General features: G+C 58.9%; 2 protein-coding genes across 11 annotated transcripts in view; both read right to left on the bottom strand.

The window, feature by feature from the left end:
* Nucleotides 1-5,899: 5,899 nt before the first annotated feature.
* On the bottom strand, nucleotides 5,900-14,332 carry C2CD4C (C2 calcium dependent domain containing 4C). The gene is made up of 2 exons (XM_057540219.1): nucleotides 9,417-14,332; nucleotides 5,900-8,804 (listed from the first exon to the last, which is right to left on the bottom strand). Exon 2 carries the CDS (start codon nucleotides 8,765-8,767, stop codon nucleotides 7,505-7,507), a length of 1,263 nt encoding a protein of 420 aa, XP_057396202.1. The 5' UTR covers nucleotides 8,768-8,804; nucleotides 9,417-14,332; the 3' UTR covers nucleotides 5,900-7,504.
* A 144-nt stretch (nucleotides 14,333-14,476) lies between these two features.
* The window catches only part of SHC2 (SHC adaptor protein 2), a 29,938-nt gene continuing 20,003 nt past the window's right edge, over nucleotides 14,477-24,411 (bottom strand). For 7 of the 10 annotated variants that reach the window (XM_057540216.1, XM_057540209.1, XM_057540212.1 and 4 more), the window contains 5 exons: nucleotides 24,325-24,382; nucleotides 21,401-21,544; nucleotides 19,235-19,587; nucleotides 16,410-16,543; nucleotides 14,477-15,189 (listed from right to left, as the gene is read on the bottom strand). In XM_057540216.1, coding sequence (XP_057396199.1) covers nucleotides 16,415-16,543; nucleotides 19,235-19,587; nucleotides 21,401-21,544; nucleotides 24,325-24,382 — 684 coding nt within the window. In that variant the 3' untranslated portion in view covers nucleotides 14,477-15,189; nucleotides 16,410-16,414. Of the gene's footprint in view, nucleotides 15,190-16,409; nucleotides 16,544-19,229; nucleotides 19,588-21,400; nucleotides 21,545-24,324; nucleotides 24,383-24,411 lie in introns of all 10 variants that reach the window. The other 3 variants (XM_057540211.1, XM_057540218.1, XR_009007110.1) reach the window with 2 other exon arrangements.

Raw genomic sequence — 24,411 nt, 5'->3', positions numbered from 1 at the left:
TTCTGAGTATATCTAGGCATGGAATTGCGGGTCATATGGTAATTTTATGTGTATCTTTTTGAGGAAATGCCAGTCTGTTTTCCGTAGCAGCTGCACAATCTCACATTCCCTGGGCAGCTGTAAGGTTCTAATTTCTCTACATCCTCTCCAACCCTGCTTATCTTTCGTTTTCCTGATCACAGCCATCTTTTGGGTGTGAAGTGGTATTGCTGTGGTTTTGATTTTCATTTCCCTGATGACTAATGATGTTGAGCATCTTTTCATGGGGTATTAGCCATTTGTGTATCCTCTTTGGAGAAGTGTCAATTTGGGTCATTTGCCCATTTTTTAATTGAGTCATGTGTCTTTTTGTTGTTGAGTTGTAGGAATTTTGTAAATGTATTCTGGATGCTTGGCCCTTATGAGCCTAGTGAACATTTATAAATAAACTCACCGAGCAACTGTCACCCAGATGAAAATGCCGACAGTGAGAGCTCCCCAGAGGCCATCCTCACCTCTCCTGGCCACTACCCCCAGGTGGCCTGACTTCTGTCTCCAAAGACTCATGTTGCCTGTTCTTGAACTTCTTACCTGTGGAATTGCACAGAGTGTCCTTCACTGGACAACATTCAGTGCTGAGGTCCACCCGCTGTCACGTGCAGTGGTCCCCTCTCTGCAGGGTCGATTCTGGGTATTTGGAAGGCAGAGCTGGGTTTGCTAGCGGGCAGGACTGAATGGGGCCGAGAGAGAGAGGATCTCGCGGATCCCCCACCACACAGCCCTCACATCCAAGCCAGCACATCCCGGACGCTGTGCATCCTTGGTCTCTGTCAAATGTGTCCTGTCCACCTCTGCCCAGCCCAGTCCCAACGCCCTCCCACCTCCTCTGGAATCAGCAGCAGCCCCAGCCCGGTCTCCTTGCCACCCAACAGTGCCCCTTCCTCCCAGATGCTGCAGGGTCTAAAACATTAACCAGAGCCCCTCGCTCCCCGAGGCTCCCCATTGTCCTCAAGACAAAGTCCACCCTCCCTGCAGGGTCCACCTCTCCAACTACCAGCCTCCTCCATGTTCCCGGGGGTTAAGAACTTCCTGACCTCGGATCCACGCAGCTCTTCTTCTCCCGCTCTGTGTCCTGCGCCTCCTCCTCCAAGAAGCAGGTAGGGGTTCTGGCGACAGACCCCAAAACACGTGTGAAACAACCATTTTGTGGATTCCGAGGGTCAGGAAGAGGTCGGGGATGCTGGCTGGAGACTGGAAGGCAGGCCAGGCACGCGCTTGAAGACTCGACGGTGCCGTCAGCCCAGCCCCCAGAGTCGAGCTTAGCAGCCTCTTTTGCACGTGGGGATACTGAAGCTCAGGGAGGGGAGGGGCTTGCCCAGGAGTCTCCGTAGGGAGCGTGGGGAGCCAGGGGGGCAACCAGGATCCTAGGTGCCTCCCCGACTTCAAGGAACAAGGAAGGAGTTTCTGTGGCTTGGCTGTGGGAGCTGAGGAAATGTTGGGGGGCAGAGTGGGCTGTGGGGGGCTGGGCACCTCTGGCTGAGAAGCAGGGGTGACTGAGCATAAGTCAGGTGGCTGGAGGAGGGGGGCTTTCTGCATCACCATAGCAACCCAGGCCCTGAGCTCCTAGGAAGGGCTTGGGGCGGGGGTGGGGAGTTAGCCAAGCTGGAAGGTCAGAGGGCACAGTCTCCACTTCTGACACCAACTGCAAGTTCGGGGGTCCTCCCAGCCACCCTCGGGTTTGATCATTCTCTGGAAGGGATTCGCACACCTCACTGAAGGCACCTGAGAGGCTGCACAGGTTACCGAGGGAGGAGCGTGGCGGTGGGGGGGGGGGGGGGGGGTCTCGCCATCACCATCGTCCACTTATGCCCCTCCCGGCACCACGGGTCCCACACGGGGGGCCAGTGCCGGTGTGATGCCTGCATCGCCCACCAGCTGACCTCAGTCTCCAGGCCCACTGATGCCATCACCCAAGGCCACCCTAAAACGCAAGGTTGGTCTTCCTGGCATGGCCAGTCCAGTCAGGCGGGACACGGATCACCTCGCAGACCCCTCTGGGCAAGGCTAAAGCCTCTACCGCCCGAGGGCATGAGGCAGAGCCTCACCGCCCAGCCCTGGGCCAGGCCCGCGGTGCCCCTGGGCCAGGTTTGGGCGCCGTGCCTGTGCTGCGTCTGCCCTCGTCTCCGCCCCCACCACCACCAGGGGCAGGAGACAGGGTTCTGGAGTGGCAACCGCGTCACAGAGAGGACGGTGACTTGTCAGGATTCAAACCCAGGCGGCGTGGTCCAGGCGGGCCGGGGGCCTCTCACGGGGAGGAGGAGACTTCCAGTAGTGGGAAGGCAGCCTGGGCGGGGTTGAGGGCTCGGGGTCTGCACCCGGCGCTGCTTCGAATTGCGTCCTGTACGTGGGCGGGGGGGGGGGGGGGGCGGGTAAACTGAGGCCCCAGAGCCAGGCCAGCTTGTGCGCAGTGGAGCCGGGACTCCGGCCTCGGCCAGGCGGCTCCGCGGGGGAGGGGTGCCCATCCCGGGTCCGCTCCCCACGCCGCGGCTCCTTTTTATTGAAGTCATTTTTCTCCTCGCGTCAGCAGAGCCGGCTGCGGGCAGCCCCTCCCTCCCACCCGCGGAGGAGCTGAGAAGAAAACAAAGGCTTAATTGAATCCCACACTGGGGTGGGGGAGGGGTGGGAGAGGCCCTCGGCACTCGGAGGCCAGGGGAGCCCGGGTCTCAGTGGGTCTGACGGGGCCTGTAATTAAAATCCTGATGTGATTAGATTAATATCATCGCTGCCCTGCGCCTGCGGCCGCGCCTGGACCCATCACAGCGACCGCGTGGGGAGCCTGAGACCCAGACAAGCCACGTGACTTGCCCAAGAACACAGGGCGAGTGAAAAATCGGGGGCTTGAATTCCGCCGTGGAACGCTCCCCTCGCTTGTCATGGTTCAGATTCCCAGACCCCAGACATGGGGTGCCAGTGAGGGGGGCGCACCAGGCCGGGGGAGGTGCATGCACAACGCAAGCTGCCGGGAAAGTGCATGGGTTGCAGGGCAGGGCGCCCGTAGCAGGCCTCCCATGCCAGGGTGTAGTGCCCTGGGAACCATGGAAGGTTTCAGAGCAGCAGGTGAAGGCAGGGGGCAGACTAGGGTGGGCAGTGCATCAGGGCTGTGGTGGGGTGGGATGGAGGCCTCCTGCAGGCTGGATTCCCAAGCCCCCTGGAATGTCTCTGCTGCCCCAGCGCTCCTTCCCTGTTTCAGATTCTGCTCCTTCTGCAAAGCCTTTCTTGATGAATGCCCTGATGGAAGCTCACCCCCTCACTCCAGGGCCACCTTCTCCAGCTCTGTGGGATATACAAATCCCAGGCCTTCCCCATGCTGTCTTCCTTCTCTGCTTCCCTTTCCCGTGTCAGACTGGGGCACCCCAGGTCGGTGCTGTTCCTCCTTCCTCAGACTGGAGATGCTGTATCAGTGATCTTTGGCTGCAAATGAAAAAAAAAAAGTCAAACTGGCTTAAGCAAAGAAGGGAATTTATTGGCCCTCTGAACTGAAATGGTGAAATGGACTTCAGGCATAGCTGGATCCAGGTGCCCACCATATTGCCAGGCATTTGACTCCTCATCTTTTGCTCTGCTGTCTCCTGTGCTGGCCCCACTCTGAGAAAGGGGCATGGTTTTGCGATCTTCACCAAATCAGGTGCCTACTGCTAGTGGTGGCCTGGATGACCACAGCCCCCCCTGAGAGTAGGAAGACGTTGGATGGTAGCCGGGCTGGAAGGAGAGAGTGCTGACACCACCTTCATTTGCACCCTGGGCTGAGCACTGGGATGCTCCAGGTGCAACAACAGACTATTCTGATAGGATCAATATTACAAGGCCGAGTATGACACTAACAAGGAATATAAAAGGGGTGTCTGACCTCACTGGGGTGGGGGCTGCCCTGGGGAAGAGGCAGTGGTTTGAGACCTCAAGGTAGAGGGAGAGGACGTGGGAGAGGGGGTTCCCAGAGGGGAACCAGCATGGAGAGGGGAGGGAGGGGGTCTTCTTGGGTCCATTTATGTCTTGGGCGGCATCCTTTTGGGGGCTGCACAGGGCAGCCACAGCGCAAGCGCACATGCACAAACACACGTACGTGTGCACAGCCACACGTTACACAGCAACATTTGTGCACACACGGTTACATACATGCACAGGGTGCACACACAGAAACATGTGCACAATCCACACAGATGTGCGAGCACACACGTGCACTCACGTGTTTATGCCCACACTGTCACACATGTGCAAACACGGCTGCACTCTCACACTCACGTGGCTACACTAACATTCACACACACGTGCATACGGCCTACAGCACAGTTACACATGTGCACAGAGGCGCGTGGATGTGTGCATGCACACATACATCACACACACACGCGCACACACCGGTTGCCCATCCATGAGTGGCTGGTGGGGAAGAGGCAAGAAGGCGCCCGGTTGCCCTGGCAACACATCCTGGAACCCGACCAGGCCTGGTTAGTGCAGCTCATCTGGCAGGCTGTCAGCAGGTGGGGGCTGCTCAGGACCCCAACCCGCACAAAGTTGGTGAGGGAACAGCTGGTCTGATTCCACACCCTAGGGCTCAGTTTCCCCACCTGTCAAATAGAGCAAATGCAGCCCACACCAGCTGCAACTCCCACACTCGCGAAGGCTGCGCAGTCCCGGGCTGCACAGACGCCCTCCCGTCCCTGGGCACTGCCTGACCCCCAGGCTTCCGTGATGGGAGGCCTGCCCCCCAGCCCGGGTCCCTGAGTGAAAGGACGCCACTTCCCAGGGGACAGGGGAAGGCAGGGTCGGACCCAAGCTAGAAAGAGCGGGCGGTTCCTCAAGGGGGAGCAAGGGGGGAGGGCTGGGACCCTCGCCCTCCACTGCCAGCTCCCCGGTTCCCCAGCAACCTTGCAGGAACCCAGAGACAGGGTCAGGCCACGGCTTTCCATGGATTCACACACCGTCGGGAGCCTCCCTGGGGCCCAGCGCAGTGTTGGGGCTGGAGATGGCCTTTCATTGAGATAAACCTGCCGGCCCTGGGGTTGGAGAGAGACACGACCCCAGACAGCCTGTGAGCTGAGGTGGGACAGGGAACACACAGCAGAGAGGGCCAGGAAGGCTTCCTCTACGAGGTGCCACCTCAGCTAGAGCCTGAGAGCAGGGAAATTGAGGGGCAGGAGGCATTCCAAGCAGAGAGAACAAGCTGTGCGAAGGCAGATGTGAATGGCCCAGAGCCGGCTCCCACGCCCCCAACCCACTGCCCCTGGCAGGGGGTCTCCAGGGTGTGTGACAAGGGTGGGGGCTGCCCTCCTGTCTGACTGCAGGGGCTGGGGCAGACCAGACGGGAGCGAGGGGCAGGTCAGCGGCGGCACTCCAGCTTTGGCAGCTGATGGCATCTGAGGGGGTCCCCCTCGACGACGGCCCTGCACGTCCAGTCTCTGTCCCCAGAAGGTCAGAGCGCGGAAGGGGCCGATCCTGGCATGGCTCTCCCCAGTGGCTGCAATGAGGGCGCGGATTCATATCCCGGCTCTGGGCTAGGCTGCCTCGGGTGGGTGACTGATAGACTGGGTCTCTGCACCTGTGAGGTGGGATGCTGGCGGCCCTGGCGGGGCGAGAGCAGCGCTCTCACGCAGACCTGCAGGATGAACGTCACATGTCCTTGTAACAGGGCCTGGGGGTCCCCGCCCTGCTGCAGTCTCGCTTCCCTGCCTCCACCCCAAGCAGGAGAGGCCGAGAGGCTCTAAAAGGCTGGGGAGGGCTTCACTCATCCTGAAGGCTCCCGCCACCCTCCCTGGAATTCAAGACAAAACTCCTCTCTTGTTATTAAACAGCAAAGCCAGCAGATCTCCACCCCCGCATCCCTGAAACACCTTTATTGCACTAAAAACAGCAGTTATAAACAAACACTTGGGGGAGGATGTCTTAAAGATGTACCCACAGTCAATTTCAAACACAGATGTCAAAGAGTGCAGGGGCCTATAAAATGGGGGCCCCCAGAAGGAAAGCAGGGGATGTGAGCAGTCAGGGTCAGAGAAGGGGGCTGAAAGTCTGAGCATCTCACTCCATGCAGGGCTGTCTGCCTCCTCCACCCACAGGCCTGGCCCGGTGGTCCCCCGGAGCAGAAGGCCTAAGGGAGCAGGCCCAGGACAGAGGCTGGAGGGGGCACAGCAAGGGACCCCAGTGCCAAGGGCTTTCGTCCTCAGCCTCAAGGGTGCACAGGTATGTCTCACCACATGTGCAGAAGGGAACACATGCTCCTCCCCACCCCCCCGGGGCTCTGGAGGGAAACATGCTCCTTCACCCCTCCCCCAGGATGATCTGGAGACCCAGAGCCAGGAGGGACAACGTTTGGACTGGGAGGGGCACCCCAGGATCCCCACAGACTGGCCGGGTCCATCCTCGCCCAGCAGGCAGCCCAGGAGAGGTGAAGGGTCAGAGCTGGCCTTGCCTGGCCCCTGCTTCAAACTGTATCATTTCTGTTTCGTTGAGCAGGAAACCTCCACAAAAATCATTCAAGGACCCATATACTGACACAATTAAACCCATGCAGCTGTCTTAGCAGCACGAAAAGCCACAACCAGGGTCTCCCCAGCCTCCCCTTTGTCCCACCCACCCTAACCAAAACCTATGTACACGAGTGGAGTAAAAGTCAAGGCCATCAGTCACTGGGCATCACTTCCCGGGTAATGCACAGGAGGGGGCAGGGGCAGCAGCCCCCAACCGCAGAGGCCAGGGAGGAACGGGGGGGCCCCCAAGCTGGCGCTGCTCTCTGGGCACGTTCTGAGCAACCCCTCCAGGGGAGGGAAGTTCCCGACGCCCAGCAGGGCTGCAGGGGCCCGAGCAGAGAAGGCAATGGAGGAAAACAGCTGACAGGAGGGCTGTCTCGCTCGAGGGGCAGGAGGGGAGCAATTGCCCCCATTTTCATCTTCTGGGACTTCCTCCATGGCTGCCTGTCTTTGCCAGGCAGTGGCTCTCAGACGTGGCTCTCGCCTCCGGAGCCTGGGAGGACCGAGGACTGCCCAGAGCCAGCCCACCCCAGGAGGGGATTCTCCCACAGTCCCGAGTGGCACCGTGGGCAGAACTTGGGCCTGGCCCTGATCTCTGGAGGGGCGGGGGGGGGGGGGCATCTGGCGGGCCGGGGGCAGGAGGACACTCATGCAGCACAGGAGAAGATATGACTGGGCCTCTGGACCAGCGGCCTCTGAGTCTGTGATCGGCCTTAGCTGCCTCCTGGCCCAGGTTCCAGAACTCCGGAAGGGGTGAGGCAGGGGCATGGAACTTGGGGCACAGGGGGACTCAGCCCTGCAAGCTGACCCTTTCTTTTACCCGGCAGCCCCCTCTCTTCTCCTCTGGAAAAATTAACCCCTGGAAAACAGCATGACCCAGGACACCCCCAACGTGGGCTGCAGCATCGGGGCCGGGCCCAGCCTGAGCGGAAACCACCTCCCCTGCCGGATCCGGGTGGGGGTGGGGTCTCCTCTGCCGGCGGGAGGGGGCGCAGAGGCCTTTACAAGAAGGGAAGCAGAGAGGTCAGGGGCAGCTCCTTCTCCCCGAGCAGGGTGTCCCGCTTGAGGCTGCTGCCCTTGTTCACCACCTTGATCCTGAGCGCCAGCTTCCGCACGCTGGCCGGCCCCAAGCCGTCGAAGAAGAAGTCCTCGTTGAAGACGGGGTGGCGGCTGTTCTTGACGATGGTGCTGCGCTGCTTCTGCAGCTTGCCGGGCACCAAGCACAGGCCCACACAGCAGTTGATGCTGCGGGCGTCGCACAGCCGGTCGTAGAGGCCCTCGGCCGCCAGCAGGCGCACGCGCAGGCGGGCCTGGGCCGCCTCATACTCCGCCAGCAGCCGCACGCTGCCCCGCGGGCCCATGCGCACAGCGTGCTCCGCGCGGGGCGCCGCGCCGGGCTCGGGGCCGGGCTCCGGGGTGCTCCTGCGGGCAAGGCGGCGCCGGGCCCCAGGGCTGGTGTCCGGCGTGCTGTCGTCGGCCGACAGGGAGCCGTGGCGGCCCACCGAGTGCTTCAGCTGGCTCACCTTGGCCTGGCTGTCCTGGGCGAAGCCTTTGAGCAGCGACACGGAGCGCGAGAGCAGGGGGGACCCGAACGGCGAGGACTCGGCCGAGGACCCCGTGTCGCTCTCCCCGCCACTGACGCAGCGGCCGGGGCTCATGAGGGCACCGCCGGCCTCCCTGGGCACCCCATCGCCCCCGTTGGTCTTGACGCCCCCCCGACGGCGCCGGGTGCCCGGGGAGCCCACCTGGGCCAGAGCCCCGTGCTCGCTATGGAACAGAGACTCCTTGCGCCGTGTGTGGGGGCTCTCGGCCAGTGTGGCGAAGCCATAGGACGTCTGGGCCTTGGGCACCGAAGGTAGCGACATGGCCCCCTGGGCCTGGGGGTCGGCGTTGGTGGCGGCCTCCTCGGCGGTCCAGTCCTCCGCGCTCTCGATCTGGATCACATGCCTGGTGGCCGCCTTCAGCAGGCTCTTGCTCTCGGCGGCCAGCTTGGCGGGCAGCCGGGGGCTCCGGGGGGAGCGGCGGGGCGCGGCAGAGGCCAGGTTCTGCTCCGAGGTCGAGGGCCCCAGCTCAGCCTGAGCCTCCGGCTCCGTGGGGCCGGCGGGCAGCTTGGGGGGGATGAAGAAGTCCGGGATCTTGTCGGGCGTGAGCACGTTGCTGTATAGCGGCCCCTTGGCGGCCCTGTCCCCACCCTCGCCCCCCGTAGCTCCATTCTCCCCTGACCCACGAAGCCGCTCCAAGAACCACAAGTTGGTTTTCTTCATCGGGGCGGAGGCAGGAGCCTGGAGGGATCTGCGGAGCCTGGGAAGAGAAGCGGGGGTCGGGAGCTGCAGGCACCCCTGCACGCGGGGGCTGGAAGAGGGGTTCCCGGCACCCGTTGAGGGGAGCCCTGCAGGGGGCCAGCGGGGTCAGAAGGCGCTGAGGCCCAGGACAGCGGCAGGGTGGGCTCGCCCCTCCTCGCCCCTCCTCTCCCCTCCTCTCCCCTCCCCGGAGGAATCGCGCTTAACTTCCAAGTGCTGAAGCCCGGCCCGGGAGGTGGGGGCGGCGCTGACTCTCGGGAAGCTCCCAGGGGACTGCGGCTCCACTCTCGCCCCCACCCCCGTTCTGAGGCTCTCAAAGCGCTTTCTAAAGGGGTCCGCACTCAGTCCAGGGGGAAGACACCCCAGGGCGTACGGTGGACCCCGGGGTGTGCCAGCTCCGCCCCCCCAAGCTCCCACCCACCTGTGGCTTCTCCCGGGCCGAGGGTCCGGGCATCCGGGGTGAGGGAAGGGAGAGGAGGTGAGTCTGGGGGCTGGCAGCGCGGCGAACCGACCCCTCCCCTCCTCCCCCCCAACCCCGCCCCGCGGGACTCGGCTGGGGGTGGGGGTGGGGTCCTAGCAGCCCCCGCGGAGCGTGGTGGGGCCCCGAACTCACCTGCCCGGGGACGGTGGCCGAGGCTGGCTGGCCCGCGGACACGCCGGGGTCTCGGCGCGAAGGCTAGGGGCGCGAGGACGCGGGCGCAGCCTCGGTCGGGCGGCAGCGGCAGCGCAGTCGGACTCATTCACCGGCGGCAGCGGCGGCGGGAAACCGCCCAGCTGGCCGCCGCGCCGCCGTATTCCTCCTAGTACGGCCGCCCTCCTCCCCCGCCTCGCTTGCCCCGGGGACCGGGCGGGCGGTCTGCGCAGCCCCCGGCGGGCAGAACCGAGGAGCCTCGCCGGAACTCGGGGACTGAGGGGGTGGGGGAAAGGAGGAAGGTGGTAGCGGTTTGCTGACGCCCCTAGAAACCCCAGGCCCCTGCCTCAGTTCGTCTGCGGGCCATTTCCCGACTTACGCTGACGAGTAAAAGAACAGCAATAATAATAACGGCAGCTGAATTTATTACTAAGCACTTTCTCAGTTCCAGGTTCTTAGCGTCCTTCCCCCAACTCATTCCACAAAAACCGGTGGGTACGTCCTATGGCTGTCTCCAGTTTGCACATGAGGAAGGTGAAGGTTTCTTTCTAGAAACAAGGAGCTAGCCGCTGAGACGCGGCTCAGTGCAGACACCCGAGAAGCCGGCCAGGGCGCTGCTCCTTCATGGAGAGATGTTTATCGAGCACCTACTGGATGCTGGGGACATGGCTGTGACTGGCCTGCAGCTGCCAGCTTTGTGATGCGTCCTGGTCGGAAGGATGCCAATGCAGAAATACACAGGTAAATACTAACCGTAGGTTTGGTGGCTCCCATGACAAAATGTAACAGGAAAAATGTGATTCGGGGAGAAAGGAGAGAGTACCCCCCTGCAGTTCACATATGGATAAACCAGCAAGGGTAAGACCAGGAGACTCAGGCCTGGCAGCTCTGAGACCACAGCGTGTCTTGGGATTCCACCCTCCACCCTTGTGATCTGCTGGCCCCAACCCCTATCTTCCTCACTCTTTCCTCCCTCCCAGCCTCAGTTTCCTCTTCTGGAATCCAAGGCCGAGTGACCAGTCCCAAGTCCAGCAAGATAATGTGTTGCCAAGACTGATGCAGAGAAGGGGATGCCTAGACCTTATTTAATTATCATATTCCAGGAGCCTCCTCTCTTCCAGAAATGTCCCCGAGCGGCGTCGTGGCTGGAGCTGGGATGGGGGCTGGTCTGGAGTGACTGCTTGTTCAACAGCAGAAGGGGGGATGGGGGGCAGACTGAGCTGGAGCTGGACAGAGGCCCCTCCAACACTTCCACTTGACCTTGCAGTGAGGTGGGGCTTAGAGTCCCATTGTCCAGATGGGGAAAGTGAGGCTCCCTCAAGAGGCCTTTCTCAACTTTGCTCACCCAACAAACATTGAGCCCCCCTTTGTTCTGGGGGCAACACTGGCGTGGCCACACAGTCTGACAAAGGAGGCAGATACCAATGAATGCATCACTTCACTGCCGCCTCCAGGAAGCCTGCCCTGCCTGCCCTGCATCACAGCCCAACAGAACCCTAACTTCAGCTCGCATGAAAAATACCCTCGAGCAATTACTTGGTTGATGTCAGTCACCCCTGCTGGGCCTGGAGTGCCACAGTAGGAAGGGTGACCCTAGAACAATGCTCTTCCCTGCAGGGGCCTCGAGCCACCGCCCAGGATGGCGAGGTGACCGGCTCAGGCGTCCTGATGACAGGCCGGCCTGGGTACTGGGGCTTCACTCCCCACACACCCTTGCCTCGCTGGGAGCGGGGTCTTCCTCCCAGCTGGGTTGGGGGAGGAGGGCAGTGAGTTTATTCTGTGCTGGTCTCTGCGCTGAGTAGCTCAGGACGCTAGTCTGGAGCCTTGTATCCGGGTTCAAATCCTGGTGCCAACTATTCCTGCTGTGTGACTTCCGGCAAGCATCCAAATCTCTGTGCCTCTGTGTCCTCAGCAGTCCATGGGCATAACACCTGCCCCTGAATTGCAGCGTCAGAGTGAAGATTCCACAGGGTGAGGTACTATTTGCAAAACGCTTAGTACGGGGCCCAGAAACGTGTGAGTTAAGTGTTGGTTCCGCGGTGCTGCTACCGGTGAGGAAGGGGACTCAGTGGGGGAGGAGCCCCAGGACCTGACCCCACCATGGCCCCGCTCAGCTGGAAGCCCCACTCCTATCTCCACCCCATCACATTTGGAAAACTGAGGCACGGCAGGGGGGTGGGGGAAGGCACCTGGGGAAGGTCCCGAAGGCCTGCCCTGTGGCGCTGGGGACCCCACCCTGGGAGGGGCCCTTCCAGCTGGTCAGCTCAGCTCCGAGCCCAGCTCCATGTCCCTTTCTGTAAACAGGAACCTCTCCCGGTCCACAGAACCCTCGGCTGATGGGCGTGGCAGCCCCCCCAGGACTCCCCCCTCAGCAGCAGCCTTCTTGGAATCAGAGATGGGGAGCTGCAGGCTGCAGGCTCAAGCTGGAGAGAGGGCGCCTCTGCTCTGAGACCTCCGCCTCATGCTGGGTGGCCTTTACCCTCAACACCCTGCCAGGGACCCACTGAATGCGGAGGGGGATGTGGCAGACCTAAGGGTGGCTGGGAGGAAGCACCAGGAGGTGGCTTGAAAGAGATCTGAGCTCCCGTCCAGAGGGGCCACCTGGTGCCCATTTGGCTCCGGGCAGCGGCCTCCCCTCTGAGCTCCGCCTCCTTCCCTGGAAAAGGGAGCGCAGGCCTGTCTGCAAGCTCCCAGGAGGGTCCCGGGCCCAACAAGGCACAGGGTAGCCCGCGTCGGGGGAGGGCCATCATCCCCAGTTTACAGAGCAGGACACTGAGGCACAAGGGGGGCCCAAGCCACAGGGCACCCAGTTCAGAGAAGGGAAGCTACTCGCCAAGGCGGCACAGTGGAGTTTGAACCCCCGTCTCTACTGCCTCCCTCCCCAAGTCTCCCTGAGGGTAAAGCTGGGGCAAGCAGCGTTTGTTGACTGAATAACTGAAGGTAGAATGGGGCAGGAGCCAGCTGTGCGGGACCCAGGCTCCCAGCCCCCTTCACCGTGGGGCACCCCAGGCCTGGCTTTCCCGACTCAGGGAGCAGGATGAGGGAGGTGATGGGGTTGGAATCCAGGCTCTGCCACCTCCCAGTGGTGTGGCCTTGGCAGTGACCTCATTCCTCGGAGCCTCTGTTTCCTCATCTGTAAAGTGGGGAGAAGTTCAGGACTCCAAGTCTGTGCAGTTCTTAGCACATGCCTGGGGTGGGGTGCTAGATAGAGACTGAGGGGAAGCCTGGGCCTCAGAGGACCCAGAGCTAGGAATGAATGGCCTACAAATCTCCAGAATCTGACACTCCCCCCGCACCCCCCACCCAGTCCTTTCTGCCCGCCACCTCCTAGTCCCATCCTGTCCCCCGCAGCTTAATTCCCACTTGGGAGTCTTATCACCTCTGTGCTCAAAAGGCCCCAAGCGGCTCTCTCTGGCACCAAGCTTTGCCCAGCTGTGCCCCCCACTCCACCACCGCTCTATCTCCCTTCCAGCCACTCTGGCCATCTTCCTGTCTCCTGAAGCTGTGCTCCACACACCCAGGGCCTTTGCACACACCATCCCTTCCGCCCAGATCTCTCTCCTCCTCTCTCGGGGCCTCCCTGCTCATCCTCCGGATCATTCCCACAGAGAAACCATCCTGGATTTCCTGGGGCCCCTAAGCTCCAGGGCACTTTCCTTCCCATGGTTGTCATCATACACTTAGCAGTGACCTGCTGATTAATGTCATTTGACAAACTCCACAGGAGCGGGCCTGTCTTGGTCACGTTGCATCCCCATTACCCACCAGGGGTCCTGGCAGGTGGACAAGAGGAGGTCATGAAGGCAGATTAGAGGATATTAGGATGGGGGTGTGGATGGATGGACAAATGAATGGTGAATGGGAAGTTAGATGGAAGGATGTGTGATGGATGGGTGGGTAGACTGATGGACGATGGATGGACAGATGGATGGGTGGGTGAGTGGATTGATGGATGGGTAGATGGATGGGTGGGTGGGTAGGTGAGTGGGTGGATGGATGGATGGATGGATGGGTGGATGGATGAATGGGTGGGTGGGTGGGTGGATAGGTGGATGGATGGATGGGTGGGTGGGTGGATGGATGGATGGGTGGATGGATGAATGGGTGGGTGGGTGGATGGGTGGATGGATGGATGGATGGGTGGGTGGGTGGATGGATGGATGGATTGGTGGCTCTGTCTCCAGGTCTCTGAAGTAAGAGACATGGCATCAGAGTCCCCTTCTGGCTCTGCCTTTTGATGGCTTCCCCCCTAGTTACAGGCAGACCAGAGTGGCTTTCACTGCCCACACCCTTACCAGGTCCCCCCACAGCCTGGGACAGAGCCTGCTGACAGCAGACAAAGCACAGCCCCTCCCCAGAGCCAGACCCTGGATAGGCGTGTGGCCCAGCCTGGCAGGGATGTGGTGAGGTTTGGGGTGCCTCCTTGGGAGGGATGCCTCCGTGTTTGTGGGAGGAGTTGAAGGAGGGTCCTGGGGAGAGATGGGGGTCTCCCTGGGAAGTGGAAATCATGTGAGGGAAGGTCAGGAGAAGAGAGTCGGGTGCCAGAGCAGGGAGCTGGGCATGCGGGAGAAGTAGGGGCTTTGAGGTCGATAAAGGGGCCTGAGAGAGAACTGGGGTCTTCTCAGGAAAATGAGGACGAGAGACGTTGGGAGACCGAGAAGTCAGGCCATCTTTCGGGACAAGTTAGGAGCTATTTGGAGAAGAAAACAAAGAGCTTTTTGCCAGATATCTGCGGGTATCTCGAAGGACAGAAGTTTGTGGCATTTGGGAGATAGAGTGTTTCCAAAGAGAAGCTGGGGTATGTTTAACAGAGGAGCTGGAGTGTGCTTTATCTCAGGATAAGACTGAGGTTCTGGGAAGTGTCAGGGGATTCGGCCCCCCCCCACACCCCCTCCCCCCACAGGGGCACAGCCAGGGCCTGGTTCCCTCTTCCTCCGGCCCCCGGGGAAGCCAAATCCGGTGCTGCCTTGGCTTCGCCCCCAGGAGACTGAACCCAGACCCCCAACCTGAGAGGGCCTTTTAAGGCGCAGGAGGGCTCACGCTCCCCGTGGTCATTCCCAGGTTTAATTACAAACAGAGTCCAAGTGTCCAGTGCAGGTTGACAGCTGGGAGGGCGGGGGCCTCACAACCACCCCCACCAGGGTCAGTTGTCTTGGGGTTGCCTGGATACCCCGCATCATCCCAAGGCTGCCCCCCACTTCAACATCAGCATTTGCCCTGGCCTGAGGGCCCAAAGCACCTCGATTCTCCCCCCAAAAGACAACTGTGCACTAATTTTTCAGGTGGAAAATCTGAGCCCGGCCAGGACAGGAATCCATCTCCATGCCAGGGAACTGGGGACCCGCTGGTTCCAGGGAGGTGAGCTGACGTCCAGCCGGGAAAGGAAACTCCTCCTTGCCCCATCAGGAACCTGGGCCAGGGCTCCGAGATAGATGGCTGCTTTTTGATATATTTTCTTTAAAGGCGAGAAAAGGCTCTGTCTTTGGTATGTGTGCCCTCACTCCAGGTGAAGGCTGGCGGCAGGCAGAGGGCCCGGTGGGAGAAAGGGGTCGTGGGCCCCGTCTCCTGGCGGGGTTGACCCAGCCCAGCCCAGGGCCAGCTGGAGAAGGAAGATTCCAGAGACCCACGCGGAGGAAGGAGAGACAGCGGCGATTCCGGCCCGACCAGGGTCCAGAGAAAGGCTGAGGGCCCCTTAGGCCACAACAGGGCCATCCGGGGGGAGCGGGGACAGGAGCCACAGGCTGAGAACCACAACCTGGGGGAGAAAGAGAAGGCGAGGTCAAGGCTCAGCAGAGACAGCAACCGGAGACCCGGCTTCAGGTGTCAGAGACCTCAGTTACAAGGCAGCAAAGTGAGCCAGCGTCAAGCCTCAGGCTGAGGGCCAGGGTTCGAGTCCCAGCTCCTCCATGGTCTTGCTGTGTGACCTAGGGTAGTCCCTTAACCTCTCTGTGTGGCTGCTCCTGCCCCAAAATGAGAACGCTACTAACAGTGCCTTTGTCAGCGGTGCATGGGAGTCAGTGAAGATGTGGAGAAGGGCTGAGCTCAGGGCCTGGACGCAACAGCTGCTGCGTTAGCAGCTGTTATTACTGCCATCGGTGTTGCTTCTCAGGTCACAAACAACTTAGGGAGCAGAAGGGAAGCAGGTCAGACCCTGGCATGTGCACACACATGGCCCCACGGTGCTGCAGATCGTTTCAGGTGTTCCACAGGCCACCCCCATCCCTGGAGCCCTGCCCCAGATTGGGAATCCTATCTCTGCCTGCAGTGGTGGCCGAGGCCTGGCTGGGGGCAGGGAGCAGGCCAGCGCTGAGTGGGGAAGGAGGCAGGAAGAGACTGTTGTCATGGGGACGGGAGAGCAGCCCAACCTGGCCCAGAAGCGCCTCTCAGCCTTTGGGGAAATTCCACCACCCCCTTCCCTCTGCGAGCTGAGCCCCCGGCTCCCAGCTTCCCTGTATCCCCGGGTCCTGCCTCTGTCTGCTCCCCAAAGAGTGCGGCTGCCACCCAGGCCCCTCTGCGCTCCAGCTCGGCCGCATCCTCCCCTGCCTAGCCAGGCCCCCACCTCACCCCAGCCCCCCAACCCCCAACCAGAGAGGCCCTGGAATCACCCAGACCTGCCTGTCCCTCGCCCACTCAAGACTTCCCGAGGCTCCGGAAGTGACGGATACAGGTGGACCTTCTCACCCACCCACCTCGCCTCACACTCCAGCCCCGCCAGACCCACCTCCTCCGAGGGATTTTTACCCCCAGTTAAACACAGAGTTACCCTAAACAACTCAGGGCGTGACTGCTGATGGGGACAGGTTTCCTTTGGGGGTGATGGAATGTTCTGGAATTAGATGGAGGAAGGTGGCACAGCTCTGTGAAGACACTGAAACCCACTGAGTTGTGGGTGAATTATGTGGCATGTGCATCTCAGTGTTTAAGGTGAGAAAAATCTGGTAAATGGGGGCTGGGAGCCCACGGGGCCAGACGCACCTGGCTCAGGGTTCCCGCTTGACGACACCACGCAGGTGGAGCTCGCTCTCGGCAGCCACGATGGGCTGCCCGTTCTGCAGGTGGTAGTCGATCAGGTGGCTGATGCTCTCGAAGAGCACGTCCTTCGTCCGCACCTGCGGGGCCACAGGCCTCAGCATCAGCAACATCAGGAGCTTGTCGGAGAGGCAAACTCTCGGGCCAGCCCCAGACCTGCTGATGGGAGGCTGCGTCTTCACGAGCCCTCCGACAGCTCACGCTCAAGGCTGAGAACCACTGGGTCAGAGACTTCAGCCACAGAATCAGCCTCAGGATTCCAGAACTACGTGTGGACACAGGCTCCAAAAGCACCAGCACTCTGGGGCCACACTTCCTGTAGCGGGTTGAATGGTGCCTCCCCAAAAAAGATATGTCCACATCTTAACCCCTGAAACCTGTGAATGGGCTCTTGTTTGGAAAAGGCCTCTTTGCAGATGTAATTAAGATGAGTTCACCTTGATGGATAAGGAAGATGTGGTACACAGGTACAACGGAATACTACTCGGCCATAAAATAGAATGAAATAACGCCACTTGCAGCAACGTGAATGGACCTAGAGATTATCATACTAAGTGGAGTAACTCAGAAAGAGAAAGACCAATATCATATGATAGCACTTATATGTGGAATCTAAAATATGATGCAAATTTTGTTTTACAAAACAAAAACAGACTCATAGACATAGAGAACAGGCTTGTGGTTGCCAAGGGGGAGCAGGGTGGGGGAAGGATGGATTGGGAGTTTGGGATTAGCAGATGCAAACTATTATATATAGAATGGATAGCAATATCCTACTGTATAGCACAGGGAACTATATTCAATATCTTGGGAAAACCATAATGGAAAAGAATATAGGAAAGAATGTATATACATATTTATAACTGAGTCACTTTGCTGTACAGCAGAAATTAATACAGCATTGTAAATCAACTATACCTCAATTAAAAAATTAATTTTAAAAAAGTAAAAAAGGATGAGTTCATCTTGGATTACTCAAGTGGCCACAAATCCAGTGACCGGCGTCCTTCTAAGAAGAGAAAAACTTGGACACAGAGACACAGGGAGGGGCCATGAGAAGACAGAGGCGGTGACTGGGGTGATGTGTCCACAAGCCAGAGAACAAGAATTTCCGGCAACCATGAGATGCTGAGGGGGAGGCCTGAACCCAATCCTCCCTCAGAGCCTCAGAAGGAACCAGCCCGGCCAACGCCTTGGTGTCAGACGTCTGGCCTCCAGAGCTGGGAGAGAATACATCTCTGTGGTTTTAAGCTGCCCAGTTGGTGATCATTTGGGAGGGCAGCACTAGGAAATGAATACACGCCAGGAATCTTGTAGACATGGATCCGAAAATCAGAACCACCAAATCTAAAAGCCACCTGCATCTTAGAATGAGAAAATCTTAGCATCCTGCGTATAGACCTGGATACAACACAGACCCGCTGGCCGCCAGCTGCCAGACATTCATGGGCGATGCCAGACTCGCTGGGCACAAATCACCCGGGGAGCGGGCTGGCAGTGCACATGCCTGGGCCCACGGCAAACCACCTATTTCCCAGGCACTGGGGACAGGACCTGGGAACCTGCATGTTAACCAAGTATGTGAGGAGGTTCTGAAGCTTCTATAGCGTCTCTCATCCTGGAGATCTGTTTACCCGAGAGGGAATTAGGCCTGGGGGAGGGCTGACAGCACGCCAGGCTGAGGTCACAGCTGTGAGCACTGCGATGAGACACGAGGGAGGAGGTGGCTCAGGGAACTGACAGAACAGGGGCTGGGAGTCATGGCCCCACCTGGGCCAGGCCACACAATCACCACCCCAGTGTGCCCCGTACAGGGCACAGAGCACACGCAGCCCCCCAGGGCGGCGCCGAGGATTCAGCTGGAGGTGGTAAAAGCACTTGGTAAACTCTGAGAAAGCCCTTAACACCCCACGCGCCTTCTCACCAGGGAAACACCCTGCAAAGCCCAAGGCCCTTGGACAATGGAAAACCCTTCAAAACCCTAGCACCCCTTGTAAATTGGAAAATGCCTTGTAAACCCTAAGATGCTTTAGGAGCTACAGAATATGCCAAACCTCACTGACTCAAGGCAGCTGCAAGATGCATCACAATTTATGTACCACAAGGAGAGGAAAAAACCTCCAAGTTCAGTAATGATAAAAGTGATGCAACTGATGGTTTTTAAAAAAATCAAGACTTTAGAGATGTCAAAATGAGAGGAAAGTGTGTACCAGAGGGTTGCTGCAATTCCGTAACTTGAAGGCCCTGAAACTCCTTGTAAATGGAGACGTGCTTTGTGAACCCTGAGATACGTTAGAAATTGAAACGACCATATTTATCACTCAAAGACATCACTGTTTGCAAGATGCGTTAGCGATGATAGAATGTGGGGGGAAAAAGTGCATCTTGCAAATGATGGAATATGGTACTTTGTAAGTCCTAAAAGGCCTTGAGATTGGAAAAGGTTTTGTAACCCCTCTAAATGCTTTATAGACTGGGAAGTCCTTTGTAAAACCTAAAAGTCTTCTAAAACTGCAAAATACTTTGTAATTCTAAAATACCTGATAAAGCAAAACAGAGTAAAGGGCTCTGTAATCTGAAAAATACTTCATTCAACCTAAAGGGCACTTAAAAGGCGGGCGCCCTGGGCCTTGGGCTGAGGGGAGAGGCCAGGTCCCTTCCCTGCCCGGCCCGGCTCCACACCTGCCCCAGGCCCCCTCGCCAACCCCACCCCACCCCCACGCAGCCTCCAGCCCCCTCCCACCCCTGCCCCGCCCCCGCGCCCACCTTACCACGCCTTCGGGGTCCACGAGCAGCAGGTGCTTGGGCTGCCCTGCGTGCATGCCGGTGAGGACGTACTGCCCGGGGTTGGTGACGCTGTCCCGCACAAGAAAGTCCCCGTCCACTCGAAGCAGTTTCTCCGCCGCCCGACGGCTCATCTGGCCGTGGTACCAGGGCTCCTGCCGCAGCTGCTCCTCCGTGGGGGCGATGGGGGCCCGGCGGGTCGGCGGGCTGGGCCACTGGTCCTCCACGGGAAGGGGGGCTGCCGCCGGACCCGCGGCCACGGAGCACTCGTGCAGCCTCAGGGCATCCTCGAAGGGTCCTGTGGGCGAAGACCCTGCGGGAGGCGGGGGGCAGCTGCCTCCTGCGGGGAGGGAGGGGCCTGGGCTGGGGGGGGGGGGACCTGCTCCTTCACCTTTTATTGGTTCTATTAGTAACGCAATATATTCTCTTGGATTTTCTGAGCACATGCAAAGAACGAGCATGTCTTTCTTTCCAATGTGCACACGTACTTCTTTTTCCTTTCTGGTTACACTGGCTTCCTTCCCAGTGTTTATGCCTCTTGTTTCAGCAGCTCGTCTGACCGCACTGGCCAGGACCTCCACTACATGCTCCACCTCGGTGGTAGGCAGCAGGCATCCCTTTCTTTTCCAGACTCTAATGGAAAAGCTCCTGATGGTCTTGCTAAGTTTCCTAAGGCTCCCAGCAGGCACCAGTGTGACCCTGTGCAAGCCAGTCACCCTCTCTGAGATGTGGCCGCATAGCTCAAACACCCTGGAGTGCAGAGTCGCAGCCCTGACCCCTGCCCTGGTGTGTCTGTGCTCTGCCTCCACCCTCCTTCCACTTCTGGTCCCTCCGGATCACTCCCCCCTGACTCCTCCAGTGACCTAGGGGAAGCTGACCCAGCCTCCCGCTCCCAGGACATGTGACCAGTCCTGGCCAATCAGCATATTCATCTCGCACTCCTGGCCTAGTGATTGGCTGGGGGATGAGCACATGACCCAAGGAGGGCAAATCAGAGGCAACCCCAGGATTTCTAACGGGCGCCTGGCAACAAGCATCACTTTCTCCACTGGGGCTGCTGGACCATCTGGCTGGTCACCCAAGGGGACAGCCTGCCTCAGAAGGAGTTCACACCCGGAGCACCTCCTTTCCCATCTGAAATTGCTGTGAGGAGCCAGCAGGGCCACAGCAGGTGCAGGTGTCATGTCACTACTGTAATGCCAAGAAATCGAGTTGTCGGTGGGGGTAAGGAGGCTTTGCAAACTGTGAAGGAAGAGATTTCCAGGGCTTCTCTGGTGGCACAGTGGTTAAGAATCTGCCTGCCAATTCAGGGAACACGGGTTTGAGCCCTGGTCCGGGAAGATCCCACATGCCGCGGAGCAACTAAGCCTGTGCGCCACAACTACTGAGCCTGCGCTCTAGAGCCCGCGAGCCACAAGTACTGAAGCCCGCGCGCCTAGAGCTCATGCTCCGCAACAAGAGAAGCCACCGCAATGAGAAGCCCGCGCACCGCAACGAAGAGTAGCCCCCGCTCGCCGCAACTAGAGAAAGCCCGCGCGCAGCAACGATGACCCAACTCAGCCAAAAATAAATAAACAAACAAATAAATAAAATTGATGTTGTGGGAAAGGAGGGTATTTTGGACCCAAACCTCCTCCATCAGGCTGAGCCCTCCCTCAGGCTGGGGCATCCCAGAGGGAAGAAGGAATGGGCTCCACCATCAGCTAGTCACTTTATCAAGATGTGGATTAGGCCTACCTCCTCAGACTGCGGGTCCCCCATTAGGCTGGGATTTCCATTTTAAGGGGCTTGGGCCTCCTCCCTCAGACCATGGAGTCACATGAACAGGGAACTTAAACTCCCTCATCAGACTGGGGAGACCCAGAGATAGGGAGCTAGGCCTCCCCCCCCCACCCTGCAGACTGAGGCATCCCACAGAGAAGAGACGCCTGAATGCCCCTCATCACACTCTTCCCCCATAGAGAGGGAGCTGGGTTACCCTCAAGAGACGGGAGGGTCCCACCGAGGAGGGAGTACCACAGGAAGCACGCCTCCCCACCCCAACCCTGTAACCTGGGGAGAAGTCCCAAGGGGAGGACGCAGGGCATCTCCCATCAGGCCACGGGCGGCTCGGGGCCCGGCCTCCTCCAACAGGCTGGCTTGCCCCCACTTACTCATGTCGAACAGGTCCTTCTTGGGGCTGTCCTCAGGCTGCAGGGGCTCCGGGCCGTCCAGACCCTGCGTGTTGACGTACAGGTGGTCCTCGTAGTCTCGCGGGCCCCGGGCGTCTGCCTGCACGTAGCCATCCCCGGGCGGGGCTGGGGTTGGGGAGCCGGAGGGGCGTGGGGTCAGCCGGGGGAGCCCAAGGACAAGGGCCCTGGAGGGCAGCCCCACCCACACCTGTCTCCCTCCAGGAAGGAAGCCCCGCCCTTTTGCACAGCAGGGTCAGGAGTGAAAAACCCGCATAAAAGCCCAGCCTGGCGTGGGGGCTGCGGCGTGGGGGCTGTGCGGACGCGGAGGTCCACGGGGAGCCGCGCCCCCAGCCGCCCCCACACACACCCACGCCCGTCTGCCAGGCAGGAAAGCGGCCTAGGGGGCCAGAGCTTCCCAGTTTCAAGGGAAGGCAGGAACCCCAATGTTTATGTTAAATCTCCGCGTTTAAAAAATAATAACAAAAATAAAATAAAATAATAATAATAATAACAATAAAATTCTGCTCTCCCTGTAATTATGTTATCAACATGATACACGGTCAGGTCATTTGTTTGCTTGCGTTCTATTTTAGGCTTTCCTTTCTTTTCTTTTCTCAGTTTTGTTTTTGAACGTGTAAAGCATTTACATGGTTCAAAAGCCACAACTCCATGAAAAGGTACCCTTGGTGGAGTTTCTCCCCGGGTCCCTCAGCACCTGGGTCCAGATCTGCTGGATCCTCACCAGTTTGCCTCTGCCCTGTTCCCAAGGCCTCACCACCGTGTATTATCAGACTGTTGGATTTTCGCTGACCCGATAGGTGAGAAATGGCATCCTGGGGGAACTTAATTTCCATTTCTCTTATTTTGAGCAAGGTTTAGCATCTTTTCCTAGGTTCAAAGGACACGTGTGTACTTTTTTTTCCCCAGAACTGTCAATCCATTTCTAAACGTCTCCATTTTTAATCGTTGGCAGGGAAATAATGATCTTTGAATACACTGTGGCCAAATGCAGCCCAAGGGCCTGCAGCCGCGATCTCTGCTTTATGCCGATTATACCCTTAACCCTCGCAGACACCTGGGCTCATGCATTGGCTCCACCCTCTGTGGGCATGAGCAAGTAAGGTCACCTCTCAGTGCCTGAGTCTCCTCCTCTGCAAAATGGAGAGAATGGGAGTAGCTTCTTCACAAGTAGGGGTGAAGATGAAACCCTCTGGCTATGATTCAATATGTGTGCTGATGCTGCTCCAGCCCTGGGTGGTTGATGGGGGCTGAGGGGCCTCAGCCCAGGCTTCCCAGTCTGCACAGAGGAGGCACAGATTCTCCCGGCCTCTTATAATCAAGGTGAAGTAGGAAGGAAGAAACCTGGGTTGCAGGAGTCCAAAGAGAGAAAATTCCTGGGCATTGGAGCTGGGGCATTGACATATTGGTAGGAGTTCTTGGCCAGAGACTTGGGAAAGGCATGATAAGAAGCATGATAAGGCATGATAACATCATGTGCAAAGGCTCAGGGGTAGGAAATGCTAGTGAGCCCTGGGAGTCAGGCCTGAGCAGCCCATGTCCCAGAGAAATAGCTGACCAGGGCCAGATGACGGCTGGGCACCTGCTGGGTACCCAATGCCACGCGTTTTCTTTAACCACAAGCACCGGGAGCCAGTAGGGTTCTGATGCTCGGCAGCGAAATGCCCAGATTGTTTGGGAAGATCTGAAAAAAAAGGCCCAACACATGTCAGCACGGCTGTGAGGGAACAGGCAGCTGCAGCAGGGCTGGTGGGCAAACACACTTCCCGGCCACATCGGGGAGTCATTTGGCAGCTTCCCTACTGTGGCTGACGTGTGCACTCCATCCACAGCTCAGCATCCGTGGGAGGGACACACGGGGGGGGGGGGGGCCAAGGGGTCTGCCACCCATCAAGAGGGGGCCACGTCAATAAGCAACTCCAAAGACAGGGGACTAGCACGCAGCCGTTCAGAAGAGCACATGGACGCAGCCAGAGCCCCAGAGAGACTGAAGGTGTCCGCAGCCTGCCTCGGGGTCCTGACTTCTTTGGGGGCCTGTTGTTAATAAAGGCTGAAAGGAGACACAAAAGTGCCAGGGGGGTGAGGTCGCAACCTCGGAGCTGGGGCAAAGGGGATTTTAGCCTTCTCTGTCACTGTAAATGTTGTCTAACGTTAACATTTAAATGGCTGAAAACTCTACCATTTTGTTAAAAGCTCATGATACCTGGTGGGAATGTAAATCGAAAGGGCAGCTGTGTGATTTCTATCACGTGGAACAGCGGCCACTGTCCCGGGCACGGATTCTACGGAGGCCCTTGAACAGAGCTGAGTGGTGGAGACGCTGTCGTGGTGAACACCTGGAAAGTGCCCAAATGTCTGAGCGAGGACGGTCCTTCACGTGGCAGGGACTATGCCGTGGTGAAAAAAGAAGGGGAGCGACTGCCGTGCCCTGATGTGGGGAGGATTCCAAGCTGGGTTGTTACGAGGGGAAAGCAAGGTGGAGGGGGAGATAGCACGCCACCGTCTAAAAACCGGGGAAAGCCATGTATGTCTGAGTTGACTTGAATGTGCATGCAAAATTCTGGAAAAACCATGGAAACTACTAACAGCGGTTACCTGATTAGGGAGGTGGATAAAACAAATGGGGCAGGGGGACTGACTTTTCACTGGATGCCTTTTTATACTCTGGTGCTTTGAACCACGAGATGCAGTAACTATGCCCAAAATACAAGGAAACTGGTCTGCACAGAAAAACAAAAAGCAGACGCTGTCAATCTAAGAGCGTGGGGAGTGAATACAATCTCGCCGGTGAAAGTGGAGTGACCCAAAGAGTGGAAGCAGTGTGAGGGGCGGTGGGGACCCAGGGGGAGGGCCGGGCCCCCCACAGTCCAGAGAGCAGCCGACCGTACCTGAGGGGCCCACGTCCCACTGCGGGCCTCGGGCATCTCTTCGAGCAGGAGATGCTCCCTGAAAAAGAGAGCAAGGGGTCCTCCGGC

The sequence above is a fragment of the Balaenoptera acutorostrata genome, chromosome 2 (genome assembly GCF_949987535.1).
Source record: "Balaenoptera acutorostrata chromosome 2, mBalAcu1.1, whole genome shotgun sequence".
Taxonomy (NCBI): Eukaryota; Metazoa; Chordata; class Mammalia; order Artiodactyla; family Balaenopteridae; genus Balaenoptera; species Balaenoptera acutorostrata.
The sequence above is the reverse complement of the archived record's forward strand: the minus strand, read 5'-3'. Positions and strand labels throughout refer to the sequence as shown.

What these genes read in the sequence shown, in the direction of transcription:
- C2CD4C (XM_057540219.1), bottom strand. Translation starts at nt 8,767, where the DNA reads ATGAAGAAAACCAACTTGTGGTTCTTGGAGCGGCTTCGTGGGTCAGGG.